The sequence below is a fragment of the Podarcis liolepis genome (assembly GCF_965112155.1).
Source record: "Podarcis liolepis genome assembly, chromosome: 8".
Lineage (NCBI taxonomy): Eukaryota > Metazoa > Chordata > Lepidosauria > Squamata > Lacertidae > Podarcis > Podarcis liolepis.
The window spans coordinates 42117711-42136575 of NC_139560.1; the positions used below are offsets into that span (position 1 = coordinate 42117711).

Below are 18865 nucleotides of genomic sequence, written 5' to 3' on the forward strand. Positions count from 1 at the left end.
AGATCGATTGGTTGTGTTAGTGAGAATCGGTCTTTAAAATCCATTAAGTTCTGGTCTCTGTGAAAAAGATTCTTATCTGGCACCTTTCAAAGGAAATGTACTCAACAAAAAGTTTCCTTGTTCATGACTTCTGAAATAGATCTTTTTGGAGGAACAGTAAGTCCTGTGATTCCAGCTTAAGCCAAAACTTTGCAGGTTAAGGGTGAATCTACTATTTTTTATGTTTTGTGGGAAAAGCACCCCATTTGCAAAGCATCCGGGGGGGGGGGGCCTTACAGCACAGTCCAAACCCAAGATCTGCCAGGATGAGTAAGTTTGGAATAGGTGGATTTTGGGCTTTCCCACTTGAGCCAGGGCTTCATTGGTGTAATACTTCCTTCATCCCTGCTCAGCTTGGAAGAACCCTGGGCTATGCTAACTCTGCGGGTGAAATTGACATAAGTTTTTAAAAGGGGGTGTTCCAGAGATGTGGCAGGGGGAGGATGGGGAAAGGAGAGGCTTACAGCTATTCAGGTTGCTTTTAGCTCAGTCACGTGACCTGGCAAACTGGTGGAACTTGTGCAGACAAAAGGACTGGTGCAAGGCAAACTCTGTTTTAAAAGCTTGGCTTCCCTCAGGCATGCTCAGCCAGCAGAAGCCCCACTCCTAAAAGGAGTTTGGAATATGAGTAACTTATGCTGGCTTAATTTAAGATGATGTAAATTCTGATGGCTTCCTATCTGTAGGACTGCTCTGCCCCACATTGAAATTGGGTCATTCAGGTTTTTGTCATTTTTTTAATTACCAGACTTCCCCCAGAAGTGGGTTAGATCTGAATTAAGGGGAGGAAAAGAACTGAACTGGCCTTTTTGATGCCACCAATGCTGCATGAATATTGTGAAACAGTTCGTGATGAGAACCCATCCCACAATAAGCAGCTGTCTAGAAGCAAACTGTCTGTGTTTGCTTTCTGTATTAAGAAAGGCCTGCTTGGGCTGCAGGAAATATATACTACTTCACAACTGGAATTCCTTTTTAAACAAACTAACAAAGTCATCACCTGGTTTTCCAAGTTTCCAAAAGCTAGATTTTTAAAAATATATTGGTGGAATTAGTTTTCAAAATTATTGAAATAATATCTAGCCACCTGACTGTAATAAACTCAGTGTCTACAGTGGTACCTCGGGTTACATACGATTCAGGTTACATATGCTTCAGGTTACAGAGTCCGCTAACCCAGAAATAGTACCTCGGGTTAAGAACTTTGCTTCAGGATGAGAACAGAAATCGTGCTCTGGCGGCACGGTGGCAGCAGGAGGCCCCATTAGCTAAAGTGGTGCTTCAGGTTAAGAACAGTTTCAGCTTAAGAACCGACCTCCGGAACAAATTAAGTACTTAACCTGAGGTACCACTGTACTTGCTTCAGTTAATGAGAACCTGAGACAAAGGCAATATTGGAGCACTCACACACCACTGGTCAAACACCTAATATAGTAGAGCATGTTGCCGAGGAATGTTTGGCCTTTATGCGGGGGCAGAGGGAGGCAAATTTCAGAGATTAATGAAAGGTGAGATATGGCAAGCCTATTATTTACTATTCCCAGTCCATGCCTGAAATTCTGTGGTCTGATTAAACAATGAATTGCTACTGTTCAAGGAATTGAAGTCTTTCCTTTTGAGAAGTTAGCATTGCATGAGTTTTATTCTGAGAATTGTGCCACGTCTTCTGCCAGAGAGCACTGGAAAGGTAACATCTCCTGCCTGTGTATTCCTCCAGCTAGCATCTATCCACTGACACCATCCCTAGCTGACTGCGGCAGCAGTTGTGCTGCTGTCTAGCACCTGCCCATTCAAGAAAGAGATCAAAGTGCTGCAGATGCAATGCACTTGCATTCTGAGCATGCATAGGTTGTAGCCACGTCTGGGGAAATAGATCAGTGGGTAATGGGTGGAGCCAATCCATCTGCTGGCAGACAAATAGAGGAGACTGGCCACAGGGGGCCCCCTTTGTTTTCCAAATCTAATACTATGCTTCACCCAACATAGTACAGTATAGTACTACAAGGCACCAATGGGAAATGTGGGTGCTGGGTGTTACACTTTTCACTCTGCATCTTCAGCAATAATACTTGCTTAGCGGAAGAAGAGTTCACAATTTGAAAAGGGAAGTTTAGGGTGGGATGAATGAGCATAAGCTGTTTCATTGTTTTCATGAAGATTGTTTTGAGCGCTAGCTGTATACTTTTTATGGAAAAGTATTCGTGCTTTTCATCAAGTACTGCTGATGACGCTTTTGACGGGGCAGGGGGAAATTCACAACCCTAAGCTGCAACCCTAAGCTTGTGTAAAAGGCCAACTAAATCATGTGTTTTATTTATGAATATAAATACAGTATGCTTAGTTTATGTGTTTAGGATTGGAATGCAGTTCTGTCATACTGATCCCCATGAATATAACTGCCCAGTGATTGTACCAAAAACATCCCCATGGACACCACAGAGTGGAAGGCAAGTGAAAACTTTACAATTAGTTAGAGGTTTTCCCCCTGTGCATTTTAGAATAGCAGGATCAAGAAGGTACTTATCTCAATGCATCCCAGAAACCTTTTGTGCTCCCCCTACTATTTTCTAAAATCTATTTGTGTAGAGATCATAATACAAGCTGCAGTGAGCAAAATATAGGCTTTCCACAGAGTGCTATATTAGCCCCGAGTTCATATCTCATAACCTAAGACGGCTACTCTGTCTTGGTTAACTGTGTGTTCATTCAAGAAGAAACGCTTCGGGAATTGGCAGTGTACACGACCGTACTAAAAGCCTACAGCTTAAAGCTCACAGGTGACAAATCTCTGGGAAATGAAATTCTGGTTCTCTTGATAAGTTCACAGCACATGATTTCTAGCATGCTTGAATAATTCCTGACCGTGACACAGCTGCTTCGCGGCCCACCTGAATATGTCATTCTGAACTCCTTTGTCAAGTAATTTCCACTCTGTCTGGCACTGGATGAACAAATATCTCACGCTGCCACAATTCTATTTGGGTTGAGAAGAGTTGAAATTTATATAATATTCTTTTCTCCCTGATCTAGAGCACAGCAAGTGTCACCAAAGCTACTGCTCTGTGTGTACTTGGGAGCAAGTCTAGTTGAAATAGGTGACTGAATTTGAATCACGTGTGTATATAATCAGGACAGATTTCTTTGGAATCAGTGGGACTTGCTTCCACTTAAAATATTTCGGATTGGAGTATTTGCATCTTACGGGTCTTATTTTTAATTTGATGGGATAAATTTAAGGCAAAAATAATCAGACATACATTTTAAAATGCATTATTTAGAAGGCACCTAACATTTCTTAGTGCCGTGCAAAAGGTTTGTAACCTAAGGATAAAGACAAGGCACATTGGTGAGGAAGGGAGAAAGAAAGTAAAAGGGGAGAAGGGTATTAGCCAGGTGAACTGATGTGTTCTAAGGGGGCACCTAAAAAGGGCAGCCTAGTAATAAGGGACTGCAAGGGGAAAGGGGTGTAGGTAAGGAATAGAAAGGTTGTGTTTTATATAAGCATTTATTCATTTTTATTAGTTCCATATCTTGCCCTTCCTTCCAAGGGGATCCCCAAACAGCTAACAACAGAAAATAATACAAATGATAACGCATCAGTCAAAACATACTATAAATGACAACAGTTAATATCTTCCATCAATGCAATTGACACCTTCTTCAGTTATGCTCCCACGGGCCTGGTAAATATACTGTATTTTTCGCCCTATAGGACACACTTTTCCCCCTCCAAAAATGAAGGGGAAATCTGTGTGCGTCCTATGGGACGAATACAGGCTTTCGCTGAAGCTTGGAGAGCGAGAGGGGTCAGTGCGCACCAACCCCTCTCGCTCCCCAGGCTTCAGGAAGCTATCAGCAAGCCTGGGGAGCCCACGGGAGTTCCCGCAGGGCTCCCTAGGCTGCGGATAGCAGCCTGCCGCCCGGCGCATGGGGTGCCCTGAAGCAGAGCGCCCCGCGCGCCGGGCAGACATCCGCAGTGTGAGGAGCCCTACGGGAGTTCCCGCAGGGCTCCCCACGCTGCAGATAGCAGCCTGCCGCCGGGCGCACGGGGCGCCCTGAAGCAGAGCGCCCCGCGCGTTGGGCAGACATCCTCAGCGTGGGGAGCCCTGCGGGAGTCCCCGCAGGGCTCCCCACGCTGCGGATAGCAGCCTGCCACCCGGTGCGAGGGGCGCCCTGAAGCAGAGCGCCCATCGCGCCAGGCAGACATCGGCCAGCCCCACAAGCTCGGTGGACAGCAGGGAGGCGCAGCGCCGCCATCCCGCTGTTCCCCGACCTGGTTTTGGGGGGAAATAAAGGGGGGAAATTTTTCCTTTATTTCCCCCCAAAAAAACTAGGTGCGTCCTATGGGGCGGAGCGTCCTATGGGACGAAAAATACGGTAGGTACATTTTAACATGCTGCCTTAATATAGCCTAGGTGGGGGAATGCCTGATTTTCACCTTGGTGGGAGTTGTATAATCAGGGCACCACCACCAGGAATGCCCTGCCCCTTCCTGATCCTGCTGATGGAACCACCCAGGGCCTCTCTCTCTCAATTGTAAAGTCTGGGTCAAAAGTACAGGGGCAGGTGCTCCTTCAAATACTTTTTTTACTGCCTTTTATTCTCTGCTGAATTAGTTGTGTTGTGGTGCCATTTGAGTCCTTGGATTCTGACCAGGAGTGGGAAGCACCAGAGTATAAGGAGGAGAGGGGAGGGGGATGAGACTATGCAGCAGCATCCAGCAATCTCTCCCAGGGACAGGTGGGGAGGCACATTTCTGTTTTCTGCCTCTCCTTAAAAGTTTGATGGGAGAACTTGTTGGAACAACGTTACAGTTCCCATGCAGTCTTGGACCTCTTGCTGTAATCTTGGACTCTTGAGCCTTGGCCTTTGCCCTTAGATTGGATTGTTGTTGCTGTTCCTCTGCACTGTGAGAGCACCTGGACTCAATTCTACCCTTTCCTAGTTGCTGGGTTTGTACTGTTGGACTGATATACTTCCTTACTTAGAAGAAAACTCCTCAGTTGCCTGGTTTTGGATAGGAACCAGAGCAGGTTCTAGTTTACACTTCTCTTAATATGCCTTTTCTGTATTTCATTCCTGTCAGTTTCTTGACTTTTATACAGGATCTTGGAATCTTAAAGTTTTCATTTGAGTAAAAGAACCCAACATACATAATAACCTAGTTTCTTGTCTGCGTTTCTGGAATGAGAGCTTAAGCTGTGACCCTCTGTCTCTGAAATGAGGGCAATGAGCTCGGAATCAGGAATGTTGTGGAGCATGGTAATCTTGTAAGATGGAAAATGCTTGAGGAAAAATCTGTTTAATCAGAGTGCCAATGCATGAAACAAACTGAAGTTTTGCATGGTCTATAGATTATGTGGTACTAATTTCACATGTGGCTAAAAGCCAGAAAGGATGAATCAACCAAAGTAATTCTTGACATCTTAGCATTAATGGATTTTCACTTCATTAAAATGCATATGTGTGGAGAGAGAAAATAAGGCAGTAAATTTGAGAATGAGTACAAGTGCATTTTGTATTGACTACAGTTAAAAAGACACCACCCAGCATTTGAACCCTTGTGTTTCAGCTCTCCTTGAAATAAGTAATTGATTCTGTAGAGGAATGCCAGTTGCAGTTTAATTTCCCTAATCAGTACTACAGCACTGCCAAGTAGCTGCAATGCAGTTAGCAGAGAAGTAGGTTAACTACACCTCTGGTCTAGTATGGTAGGCAATTTGGTTCAAGAGTAGCTTAGCACATCATCTGTGTTTTTCCTCTCCACACAGGCACTCATGAGAGTACTTCTAGAGGAAAAGTCGCATCCGAACACATATGAGAAGCAGATCTTAGGTTTAACTGTTTTGAATATTTTGAATATTATAAATGCTTTGTGGAGCAACTGCAGGTATTTCTTGATGAGACTGATTATCTAGATCCACTACAACCTGGGTTCAGACCCAAATCCATAAAACTGACCTGGGCCAGTTAGTGGGAAATTCAAAATCAGATAATCTGTCTTTTGAAGTGTTGAATCCTTGTTTTGTGTTTTCGCCCCGTTGAGAGGATGATCAAAAAGAATGGTCAAGTAATCACTTCTAAATCAGCCACAAGATAACAACCCTGAATATTATCAACAAACAACCATGCTTTGGTAACCATAGCAAGCTTAATTATCCTTATTTGAACTTCAGGAATTTCAACTAATCTATAATCTAGCTTGAAATTCTAGTCACATTCTCTTTTGTTCATGGTAAACAATAGTCTCTCCTTTTTGCTTGTTAACTTGTAACATTGCTATAACAGAGTCATGTATCTCCTCATTGCTTTTGTAATAGATCATTTCAAGTTTTGGACTATTGTAATTTGACTATGTAGAATGAGTTAAGCATTGGAAGCTGTCTGCTGGGTTTGATTTATGCCTCTGGAAATATTGGAAACAGCTGACATTCAAGAAAAAAGCACATCTAGAATTTAAAGAAAGGTACTCAGTACTTCCTCATGGGATATTCATTTCCTCCCCTCTCAACGTTTAGAGGTCCTATGATATTCTCACTCTTATAAAATCAAGAGTTGTGGAATTTCTACCCTCAACACACCAGTGCTTAGTGTGAAATTATTTTAAACCATCGTAAGCCTTCTTCTCATTTGTGTAATCTTGCCTCAGAATCTTGAAGAATCAGATCCTTGTGGATTCACAAAATGAGCAGGTGGGTGGTCAAGCATACACAGACCTTTCTGTCCCAGGGGAGGGACAATGTATCCTTGTGCAGGCTGGTATGCCAGTGATCATGTGTCATGGCTGTAGGCAGGCGGGAGAAAATATAAGAATCTCTCTCTCTCCTCTACAGGCAGGATAGAAGTAGGTTCCTCTCCTTTCCCCACACGTAGTTGGTTAAGTGGTTTGTGGTCATTTATTCAGTTATTATCTCTAGCAGCCAAGTTGTTGAATGAATCTCTGATTATTTTCACCTGTTCATTTTTTATAACATTCCCAGCTTCATTAACAAAAGCTGCAGGGACACATGTTTTGATGGTTTAAAGACCAACTGGAGCGCAAAACCTCAAGACATTTATACAATAAAACAGGGTATTTTTTTGTTATTTGTTTTGTATTCTTCTGCTCTTGTATGAGCCATTCGGTATGTGACCTAATCCCTGCTTTGTTAATGAGATATACTTCAGAAAATGCGGGTTTCTCCTTTGCATTGAGTCTGTTGCCTTTGCAATGCAAACAAATCTACTTGTTTCAGATTCCAGTATTAATTTAGTCTTCAGTTTTGCTCTCTTTTTTCCCATCTATGCTCCAGATAGGCACCCTGCCTCTCCCCCTACATGTAAGTCCAAATAGTGCCTTATTTTTTAAAAAGGGAATTCTGTGTTTCATTTAAGGGTCATTCCAAAGCAATTGATCCAGCTTTTTTTGTAACTTAAATTTAAAATTTAAAGTAAGTTCAGCATGTGACATATAATACTAAAGCTCATGAAGTTCTGAAGAGACTGGTGTTTTTAGTTTTGACATCTATCAATTATGGGCTGAGTTTTTAAGGTTTCTGTGTAGTCCGACAAGGCCAAAATCGTCAGTTTTTTGAAATTTCAACCTCTTATAACTGAAAAATGGGATGAGATTTTTAAAAAACCCCTAAAAATGTTGTTGGATCACAACACCTATTATCCTTAAACAATGGCCATGCTGGGCCAGGGTTGATGTAATTGAACATCTGAAAGGCTCCATGATGGTACCCCCACCTTAGAAAGAAATTACCATATCTCAGCCATCAACCAATGTTACTAAAATGACAAGAGGTCCACTGTTCTTATAACTAAAAATATGACTTAGCTTTTTAAAAAACAATTCCCTTTTAAAAACCTGACCTAAATGGGCTTAAGAAGCATTTCATAGATGGAGCTTCCACTCACGGAAGGACTTCTTTCATGAGTGCAGCTCTCCTTCTGTAAGCAGAAGTGGGAAACCAGCAGTAGATGTTTGATTACTTAGACTTAGATTAAAACTATCATGTGTTACTGCAAGATCCTTGCAGTAGCAGAGAAACATGATAGGATTAGATAGCTTCATAATTATTTTCCCTTTCAAATTCTCATGAGAGTTTTCCAGGGCTTCTTGTCTAAAAAGGAATATATATATATATATATATATATGGAAGTTGTTAACTTCTTCTGCAGACAAATAAATGTCTTGTAAGCAGAATTTCAAGGAAGGCAAATTACCTGATGAGAGATACAGATGGAACTTTCTGACTTACCAGATAAAGCAGAAACTTCTGTCCATTCTGGGTGTATTTCCTAGAATCTTGACTAGTTCCAGAAGCTGAAACGAATATATCGGTAGCTTGTTTTGTGGATTTTAACTCCATGGTTCTTGGACAACTTTTGAGGCCAGTGGACAAAATGGTGTTTTTTCAGAATAGGAGCCAGCACTGCTGCACTGAGCATGCCAAATCACACAAAGGTTGAAATATTATGCTGCAGGATTTCTCTTCTTCCTTCATCTGCTTCAGGGATGGGGAATGTGTGAACCACAAGATGTTGTTGGACTACAATTCCTATCAGCTCCAACCAGCATAGCCAGTGGTCAGGGATGATGTGGGTTGTTGTCTAATAATGTCTTTGGGGCCACAGCTTCCACTCCCTGGACATATCTGAATCATCATTGGAGCGGTGGAGGGATGGGTAGTCAAGAACATCCAACTTTTACATGCAGAATGCCAGCGGAATTCATTAATTACCCCAATAATTTTCTTTATAGCTCCTCTTTCTCCATTTCTTCTACTGTTGCCATTTGCAATATATAAAAAGCATGTCTGATGTGCTGTTAAAGTAGTTCAAACATGCCTATTTGCACCATCCTATAAATGTTGTCATTACATTTTTTTTATTTATTTTTTGGTGGAAATACTTAATAGATCCAAAGAAGAAGCAGCTTGGTACTTTTTGTGAGCTGGCTGGTTTATATTCTGGAATAATACACTTTAACTCTGCACAGCGAGGTGAACAAGGTTTTGTCTGGCTTTGAGATTCTGTCTGAGGTGTTCGACCAATGGAACACAACAGTACTGGCTTCCAAAATCATGTTGTGGTTCTTTCTGAGTTAAAATTTCCATGATACATGAGCATCTAATCTAAGGAGTGAAGAAGTCAGGGCAAACAGAGATTCCCCCCTCCCCCAATACATGTTAAACTTCTTCAAGGTTTACAGGAAGCTCATGTTGTAAGTACAACATAAGTCTTAAACCAACAGCTATGCTTATCTTCTTTGAAAGTCCTTGTTCTGTGCCTGCAAGTCTGGTGGTGGTAGGTTGTTTTTCCCCCTGACAAGGAACAAATGAAATAGCTACATAGTGGGTCCCAGCTCCTTTGCATTCTACTTGTCTTGAGGGATATCACTTGTCACTCTTACCATATTATTTGTAAAAGAAAAATGGGAAGTCTCGAATTCTCTTTTGTTTCTCAGGTGGGAGGATATCTTGCTGAGCTCAGTTTTATTTTGCAGGTTGATGATACTAAGTTACCGGTCTGCATGCATTTGACAGCGGCTTCTGTCATAGCTCTTGGCTCTCCTGCGTCTTTCTCACCCTTTTCTTAAACATAATAAGTTTTTAAACTTACTGTGAGTCTGGGCACACTGCAGAGTGCATTGCTGGTAAAACCTGATCCACTCAACATCTTAATTTTGTAGGATAGCTACATATATAAAATAACATATGTGAAATTGTGCCATGGGACTTTGTCCTGAGTTGTTTAAGCGCCTAGTGATGCCCCTGCCTGTTGGTTTGTGGCAATTTTTTATCTCATCACTCCCGAAGCCCAGCAAGGTTCAGGAGCTGTAGAGTGTGCTAACCTATGTTTGAGTGTCACCCACCTAATAAGGGTGTCCTACCCATCCAAACTAACCAGCTGAATGCTTCTGGGATAGGGAGGAACTTACAGGTAGACCCTGACTGAGATTACTCCACCTCTGGTCTTGAAATATGGGGCAGTTTTGTGTGACCCTGGGTAGCATGAGAATTTAATTCTGTGTTCTATTTTAGGCCATTCTTCCTACACAGGAAATGACCTCTGGATTTGTCTGCTGATAGTGTCCTTCCCACACCAAATTCATGGAAGCTTAAGCAATAAAATTGTGGCCTTGGGGTGTAGGAGTTTGTGTGCATGTGTTCCCTGTGCCTTCTCTCCCTGCTTCAACTGCAAGTCAGTTTTAATTTTGTTGTGGCTTACTGTATTTAGTATTAAAATTCCTCTGAACTTTTTTGTCTCTTCTCCCCCCCCCCCACCGCCTCAACACATATCCATGTTTTTGCTGAAATGCCTGCCTGTGTACATTTTTGGTTCCTTCCTGCTCAGGTCTTTCCTCCCCCCCCCCCCCCCGCAAAAACCTAGAACTGGTTAATTTCCTTGTCTATACTGGAAAGTGTTTTTAATTGTACGTGGAAACACAACTTTCACAGAGAGAAAGCATTTCTGAATTAACCATTGGAAATGTGTTATCAACAACTTTCCCCAAAGTTCCACAGAGCCAGTTGTTGAACTATAATTTGCCTTTTTCAAGCTGTATACATCTTAGCATCTGAAATGAAATATGGGGACAAGTTGCCAAAGGTTAGCAATGTCGTATCTTTGAAAATGCTTCCTCCCTTCCTCCATCCATAGCTCCACAAATTTTGACTGGCCATCAAGATCCTGCTCCAAGGGCACATATAATCTTGTATCTGATGTCATACTGATCTCCCAAAGGCAAGAGCCTCTAAAATTCACAGCTGCCTTTAAGTTCTTGTTTGTGTTTTAATTGTTTTTGCATTTTCTGTTTTAAATTTTATATACACATATATGCAAACACACACACACACACACACACACACACACACACACACAATAATTAAATGATAGCACTCATATAGGTACTTTTCAAACTAGTCACAATTATAGAGGCTGCCCTGGGGTGAATTTTAACACTCAGAGCCGTACACCAAAGTCTAGCTCAGAGAAACGGTTATCATCCCATCCCTTCCCTTCCCATACGAAGAGATGAGGTTTCTGGGGTTCCAAATCTCTTAGGAGTACAATTTACATACAGCTATGCAGTGCTTTCTTCTTTAACTCGTTGGCCTTCAGCCTGCTCTTTATGTCTCTCTTCTATGATATACGGAAAGCATCATGTTTTGGAATAGTTGGATAAAGCGTTATACATGGAAAGAAGTAGGGTCAAATAAACTGTTAAAACAAAAACAAGATTAAAGGGAGAGTGAAATGCAGTTTCAGATGTCAAGTGCTATTTTGTGTTTCTGTACCTTGTTGGCTTTAGATGTTAATGCTCATTGTCAGGATGCCTGTTTTGCAAATCTCATTGGCAGGAGTCCAGTATAATGCATCATATTATTAAAAAGCGAATGCTCGTCTGTTTCTCAATTAGTTTGCAATCGTGGCCAAACCAGTCCCTCAAGCCAAAGGCTGTCCAGAATTCTTCATGCTTATTAGAGGAAGACTCTAGGTGCTTTCAGCCAAAAAAACTGGTTGGATAGCTCATATCTACAGTGAAATTTATCTGCTGGTTGACCTGCGTGGCCACTCTGCACTCTCCATGTTGCTCCTGGGCTTCCTCCAATCCTTGGACCTTCCTTAGAATATTTGGACTCCTTCCTAGTTCTCCAGCTTCCCTCACAAAGCTGCCTCTGTCCCAAAGGCCTGTGTGAAGTATAACTCCACCCAAACAGAAAAATACCTCATTCCCTCACAGAAGGTAGACAGCTTTATTATCCCCTAAGCCATGGATGGGAAACCCTTGGCCTTCCAGATGTGATTGGACTCCATCCTCCCATCAGCCCCAGCAACATCTGTAGGGCTCTCCAACCCTGCCCTAAGCAGATTGGATGTTCATGGACATTTTGTGACAGCCCATCAACTCAGCCAGTCTCTGTTAGAGTCTTTGCTACCACAAGCACAATAAATTGGAAGCCCTTAGAAGCCGCAAGTTCAGCTTCCTGTTGTTAATGAGTCTGTCCCTGCTTACGTTTGTTTCAAACTCAGAATAATACCTTATGATGGTTCAGATTTCATAGGGAGGAGTGAGATATGAGGTTTAATAGGTTGAGACTTGTTACTCAGAAAGTAACTAGATATTCTATGCCTGCTTGCTATGGCACTGAATATACATATATCTGTGAAGTGGTGGTGGTGGTGGTGGGGAGAATGACTTCTTGCAAAGTATATCAGAGATTCTATTATTTGTATTATAAGCAGCAAGTGGGGGGCCCCCGGTTTTCAAGTAAAGGCTATGAAGCAATTCATTCTGTCCTTGTGCTGTGTTCATGAGATGAATCCACTCCAATACTTAAATTTAGCCCTAAGTTGGCAGCAAAGCTCAGAACTCTGAATTAAAGGTTTTTCCATTCTTCCCAATCGGTGCCCGAGGCGTGCAAAGTTTTGTGTGACAGTGGAGTAGCTGAACCAATGGCAACCAGAGAACCAGATAGCTGATGTTTCAGATCAGGGAATACCCAACTGCAGGCTATGTATTGCAGACCTCCCGTCTAGATTCCTTATGTATGCCACATCCCCGTGACCTCGCAACTAATCAGTCAGAAGTGTAGGTTAGGAAAGTGGTGATATTGCATTAGGCCCAGGCTTTCATTTTTACTGGGGTGACAGCAATTAAAGGCTACTTAAGAAGTCCTTCTAAGTAACATTTCTGCAACCAAGGTGATAAATGAGAGCCTAGCACCAGGCAGGAAAACTGCCTTTACTGTTGGTGCCTCATTGTCTTTTTTCTATGTTCCTCTACTATCCTTTTATAACCTCAGCCAATGTCCTGCGGGATTGGTTAAAGTCATGTAAAAAGATGGTTCCATGTTCTTCCAGCTATTTTATTGTAAACTGTTATCTGAAACAGTTTTAAAGTGTTTTAAAATAGCTTCTAAAAAGATCCTGTTCAAATGTCAGTGCTAGTGCATATGTAGCCAAAAAGGCACCTCCCACACACAGGAAAATGCCATGATTTGCAGAAGTACAAAATCTGGTGAAGGAGGGACCTAGTTAGAGTGGGGAACAGAAGAAGCCAATAGGAACCAAATGTGTTCAATGACCAGGAAAGTTGACGGTTGGGGGTGAAGCGAGGGAGGTGGATGGGGAATGGAACGGCATATGGAGGAAGGCAAGGCTGGCTGGCTGGCTGGCTTGAACACTAAACAGAAATTGTGACATGCTGCAACATCACGTTGCAGGTCCCAAATGTAGAGAAATGTGCACATTCACAATTCTTTCATCTATATTCTTATAATGTTTATCCAGTGCATTCAATGAGTGTTAATAATTGTCTCATCTCTTGAGTTTTAGGAGTAAGGAATAGATTCATTGCAACTTGTTTTGCTGATAGAATCATAGAATTGTAGAGTTGGAAGGACCCTGATGGGGAAATGTTTCCCAGATTCATTCTACTGTGGGTGTTCTATGAGGGAGAAATGTATACAGTATGCATGCTACAAAGAGAATATAAATCAAACACTGCCTGTGTTCAAGAATACACAGGAGAACCTTTTTTAAAATAAAAAATATCTGTTTTAATGTATGTACACACTTTAGTATGGCTACTGGGTTTTAGAATGCTGAATGCTGGTTAAACTAGAATTAATTTCTTCCCACATTATAATGTACTATGAATACATATTGCCAAAAACTATATAGCCATTTTTTAGAATTAAATCCTCCCATTCAGTAAATTTAAAAGCTTCCTCCTTGTGAAACAAAAGCAGTCTTTTACATGGGGTTTCTCTATGTACATATTCAAACATCCTGCTTTTCGAAAGCAGTTCTTCTTTCAAGGCTTGCTTGTTCTATCCAGAGTTCCAGGCAGAAGCAGAAATGTTTACATAACTGTCCCTGTCAAATGGAATTTTTTACTATACAGCATCCTACACTTCCACCGCAGCCTGTTTAACATGGACCAGGGTCAAAACCTGAAAGGCACAGAAGAATGTGCAATAAGCAAGATGTCAATGAATGAACTAAGCCATCATATTTTAAAAAGGAGGCTCTGATGTAGGAGTAGCAAACTCAGCAAGACTTTTCAGCAAATGAATAAAAATCAGAGGAAGTGGGAGTTTGCTGTCAACCCCCAACTCTGTCCTCTGTAGCATGGCATGAGTACACTGAACAGTTGCAACAATTTCAATATATATTTGTATGTAGTGTGTGTGTGTGTGTGCGCGCGCGCGTGCACGCGTGCCAAATATGGTGCAGTTAAGAGTGGGTGAAAGCAAATGGTTTGCCACATCAACTTGGTTCACATGATACAGTAAACTATAGCTTGCTGGAATTGCGCAGGCTCCCAGAGAGCAGAATTAAAAGTTGGTTGGGGCTTGTGGTTAATGAGTGAGTTTTAACCATAGGCCTGGATTCAGATGACTCACTATGCCAAATCTGGCATCTCTCAGTGCAGCATGGGAGCAAAAAGGACCAGAGAGGAGCAAACAGCTGTGAGCTCGTCTCTGGGAGCCAGCATGTTTGCACAGTCTTGGTAAACCACACTTTGGCTTGCCATCTTGTGAGAACCCGTCCATAGTCCCTGCTGTACAATGCCATATGTGGTTACTTTTCCATACCTGTGCTTCCAGAGATACAGCTCACCCAGAGACTTGAAGTCCCATGTACTTAGCATAGCCATGCAGGATTTCTTAAATAGGAATATTTGCTAAGTGGGTAGTCTGTTTTCACTCAAAATAACAGGACAGTGCACTTCTGCTGTTTCCCACAGGATTTTCAATCAACAACAGTGCCTTTCAAATACTTTATACGCAATCTGTATTGTATATCTCTATTTTTTTCCTTTATATTATTATCTGCCAACTAAAGGTTCATGGCACATAAATGAGATTCCACACTGAATAGAAGGGGGATTTGGTGCTGGATTGCTCTGAACATGGAAGCACATTTGAAATAGCGTGCTTGGGGAGAGGGCTCCTGTGTTCGAATCCTGCTTGCAGGTTTCCCACAGTCATCTGGTTTGGTCACTATGAGAAATGAGAAGAGGATATGCTGGACTAGGTGAGCCATTGGTCTGATCCAGCAGGCTCTTCTTATGTTCTGTATGTCAGGGGAAAACAGCAAAAAGCTGTTGTTGTTTAGTCGTTTAGTTGTGTCCGACTCTTCGTGACCCCATGGACCAGAGCACGCCAGGCCCTCCTGTCTTCCACTGACTCCCGCAGTTTAGTCAAACTCATGTTTGTATCTTCGAGAACACTGTCCAACCATCTCGTCCTCTGTTGTCCCCTTCTCCTTGTGCCCTCCATCTTTCCCAACATCAGGGTCTTTTCCAGGGAGTCTTCTCTTCTCATGAGGTGGCCAAAGTACTGGAGCCTCAGCTTCAGCATCTGTCCTTCCAGTGAGCACTCAGAGCTGATTTCCTTCAGAATGGAGAGGTTTGATCTTCTTGCAGTCCATGGGACTCTCAAGAGTCTCCAAACACAGTTCCAAAAATGAACATATAAATTAGTCCTGGGATAGCCAACTGTTTTCAGCATCTTGGGGAGCGTGGTAATTTCAAGTATTGTTTTTGCAAAAAAAAAATTTAATCTGTTAAATTAGTGTAGAATAATAACATTCCAAATAATATTTCAGATAACTGCTTGCACTTAGGAAGTAGTATTGAATTAAGGTATGTGGTAAGTTGGGGTGGGGGGTGGGGGTGTATTTACCTATATGAAAAAAAATGTTTAAATTATTGGTGAGTTCATGACTGCTACATTCTACCGCACACTATTGATATTTTAAGTGCATGTTGCTGATAATTAGTTTCTATAAATTACAGTCACGGATGTCAAATCCACAGTATTGCATTGGTGGTACTTATTACAAATTAATCTTATCATTTGATAAGCTTATCTTCATTGATTGATATTGTGTCCACATTATAGCAAAGCTAGTACCATGGTTGAATTGTAGGAATTGATTCATGCAATGCTGTATATCAGTTTCATGTGCTGGCTGTTACCACTGATAAAATGTTCATGTGAATAGGCCCCAAACAATTGTGCTTTTACCATCCAGATCTTATTCCAAGCAAAAGTAAATCTTTACCATACATTCCCAGTTTGTATAAAAACTGTATTGTGCTAGTTCTATTTGGTTACAGCAAGACATATTGCAAATTAGGTTTTATTTAAATGAACTTCCCGTATGTGACCCCAAATTTATATACAGAGTATTGGTATGTGGAGCAGATAACCCTTTGTGAGTATTTTGTGATGTCAACAACAGGCTTTGTTTCCAGACTAGCTTGTACTGCCCATATACACTAAGTATCAAGCATGGGAAATAAAGACTTCGGTTTCCCAAAAGCCATCTTGCTGGGATCCTGTTCTCCATATGTTTTGGACTACAATGCCCATCACCCTGATCATTGGCCATGCTGCCTGGGGCTAATTGGCATCGTACTATAAAACAACCAGAAAGCATATCAGTGCATTGTGATAAACAGTAATAACACTGCCTGTTTTCACAGAACTCTAGTGACTTGACAGTTTAACCTATTATGTGACCATGGGAGCGGCTTCAAAAATGGAATGTTTTGTGAAGCAGCAGAACAGAAATTCTGAAAACTGGTGAATATCCCTAAGCTTTGAGCCCCTCAAAAGGGGCTCTTGGGAACACTGTGAATTGGCCAGTGAAATTTCTTCAGTTCTTACACATCTGTGCTTTTCTTTTTCTGGTGTATTTTCCTGTAAAAATTGAGTTTGTGGTTTTTACACATAAAGTACTGTAACGTATTGGGGAAAGTTCTAAATGTGCAGAAATCTGTGTGTAATTCTACCATGAGAATGCATTTGTGCTTTCAGTCCACTTCCAGAGAGCTCGCCTGTAAATTCTATTAAATTTCACGTCGGCCCACACACATTCTTCTAATTCCGGTTTAGCAAAGCTTGGTAACTCTTTCCTTTTCAGGTTCGCAAAGAGTTGTGCAATCTGTTCTTCCATTGCCTAACTGTTAATAATTGGAGGAAACTGACCAAGTTAAATAGCGTAGGGAATGCGTTAGCAGTTGCCACAGAAACAGCCGTCCAATATAAATATCTTATTGCTCTTCTATTTTATCATCTGTTTTCAGGGCAGTTTAAGCTGCTGGAACAAGACCGTGATATTAAGGAGCCAGTGCAGTATTTTAACAGTGTGGAGGAGGTGGCTAAAGCATTTCCTGAACGAGTTTACGTCATGGAGGAAATAACATTCAACGTTAAGGTAGCCCCTAAACTAATATTTATCCCTAGTGAAATGATTTATGGTTAAACCCTTTTTATATATATACATGGCAGTTGAGCAACTGTGCTCTGTGGGAGAAATAATTTTGGGTTACTGAGTTGTCTTAGTCTGATGGTATTTAAACTGCAACTTACTGTGTACATTTCCCCCAAACCCATCCTGAAATCTCTGTGAATCAGTGCGAGATATATACGAAGACTTTTTTAAAGAGGGAACCACCTTCAATAAGCAATGTTCTTTTCCGATCTGTTTAATTGCCTCCAAATTTTAGACAGAGATTCTTTTGTCATTCACTCCCCTTCCCTCTCCCTCCCCTCCGACCCCTTAGATTTTAATTGGTGAAGGAGCAGCTGCTTCATTCACTCCACAGAATGTCTTAGGCTACATAGGGGCTGTATGGACTATTATTGAAACCCCTCAACACTGGTGAAGATTATCAGCATTTACATGGAAACAGAAAGGACTAATGATTCCTTGATTTAAAATCTATGCAACAGCCACGAGAAATAACATGATTCAAATGAAATGTTGTTGTTTTCTTTAAGCCCTGCAAATAGGGAGGCCGTATCACTGTCAAACAGAGTAATGTCAGGAACTACTACCCACATAAATTCTGACTGCAGTGTCTGTAGACTGTTCCTCTCTCTCTCTCTTTCTCTTCCCAATCTTGTATGTTAGAATGACTTCTAGCAGTTTCCATGTTTGTTCTGGATTTACCTTAACGGTTAAATACCACAAGCTATTTCCTGTTGCCACAATCAGTTTAGAAAAATAAGTAATTATTTTCTAGGGAGCTGCACATACTGCATGGGCCTATCCAAGATGGCGGTCTATCACTGTGTAAGGGCAGTAGCTCAATGGTAGAGCACTGGTTTACATGCAGGAAGTTCCAGGTTCAATCCCTGGCACCTCCAAGTAGGACTGGAAAATGTTCCCAGTCTGAAACCGTGGAGGGCTGCTGCTGCCAATCTAGAGTAAACAGTAGTGAGCTACATGGATTGGCGGGTTGTTTAAGTAGAAGGCATAGTTCTATGTTCCTATGTACTTTGGATGTGGCTATGTATGCTTGACCTCTCATTTGAGCAAGTTCATCTATAGTCAAGATAACATTATTAATATTCAGGAAAATTTGAGAAGAGGGTGTAACATCTAAGTCAGAAAGTTAAGCATGTTAGAATTGGATTTGGCCCTGTTGATCTTCAGGTTTATTCCTACACACACACACACACACACACACACACACACGTTTAGAGAAAAAGCCAAGTGTGTCTCATGGGAGTTCTAAATGGTGCCAACTGGGAGATCTCCTGCTAGGATCTCTTGGGTTATGTCTGTAAAACACACAACACACAAATCTGTGTACATTGATTCTATATTAGATGCAGAACAGAACAGCATACTCTGCACTTTGGGAGATTATAATGACCACTAATATGTCTGTGTTGGTATTCACACACTGAACTTACGTTATCATATTAGTGCAGTTAACTTCCCAAAGCTGCAAGAGCACTGTCTGTTTCCCCCTATTTTAGAAGTTGAAGTATTCATGGTGATTTGGTATAAAGTGCAGGTGGACATT

The 18865-nt window shown here is 41.6% G+C and overlaps 1 protein-coding gene across 5 annotated transcripts in view; it reads left to right on the top strand.

The window, feature by feature from the left end:
* Positions 1-18865, top strand: part of GAREM1 (GRB2 associated regulator of MAPK1 subtype 1) — a 71852-nt gene that overhangs the window by 37420 nt on the left and 15567 nt on the right. For 3 of the 5 annotated variants that reach the window (XM_083517703.1, XM_083517704.1, XM_083517705.1), the window contains one exon: positions 17135-17265. The exons of the other annotated variants lie outside the window; for them this stretch is intronic. In XM_083517703.1, coding sequence (XP_083373829.1) covers positions 17135-17265 — 131 coding nt within the window. The remainder of the gene's footprint in view (positions 1-17134; positions 17266-18865) is intronic. 5 annotated transcript variants of the gene reach the window in all.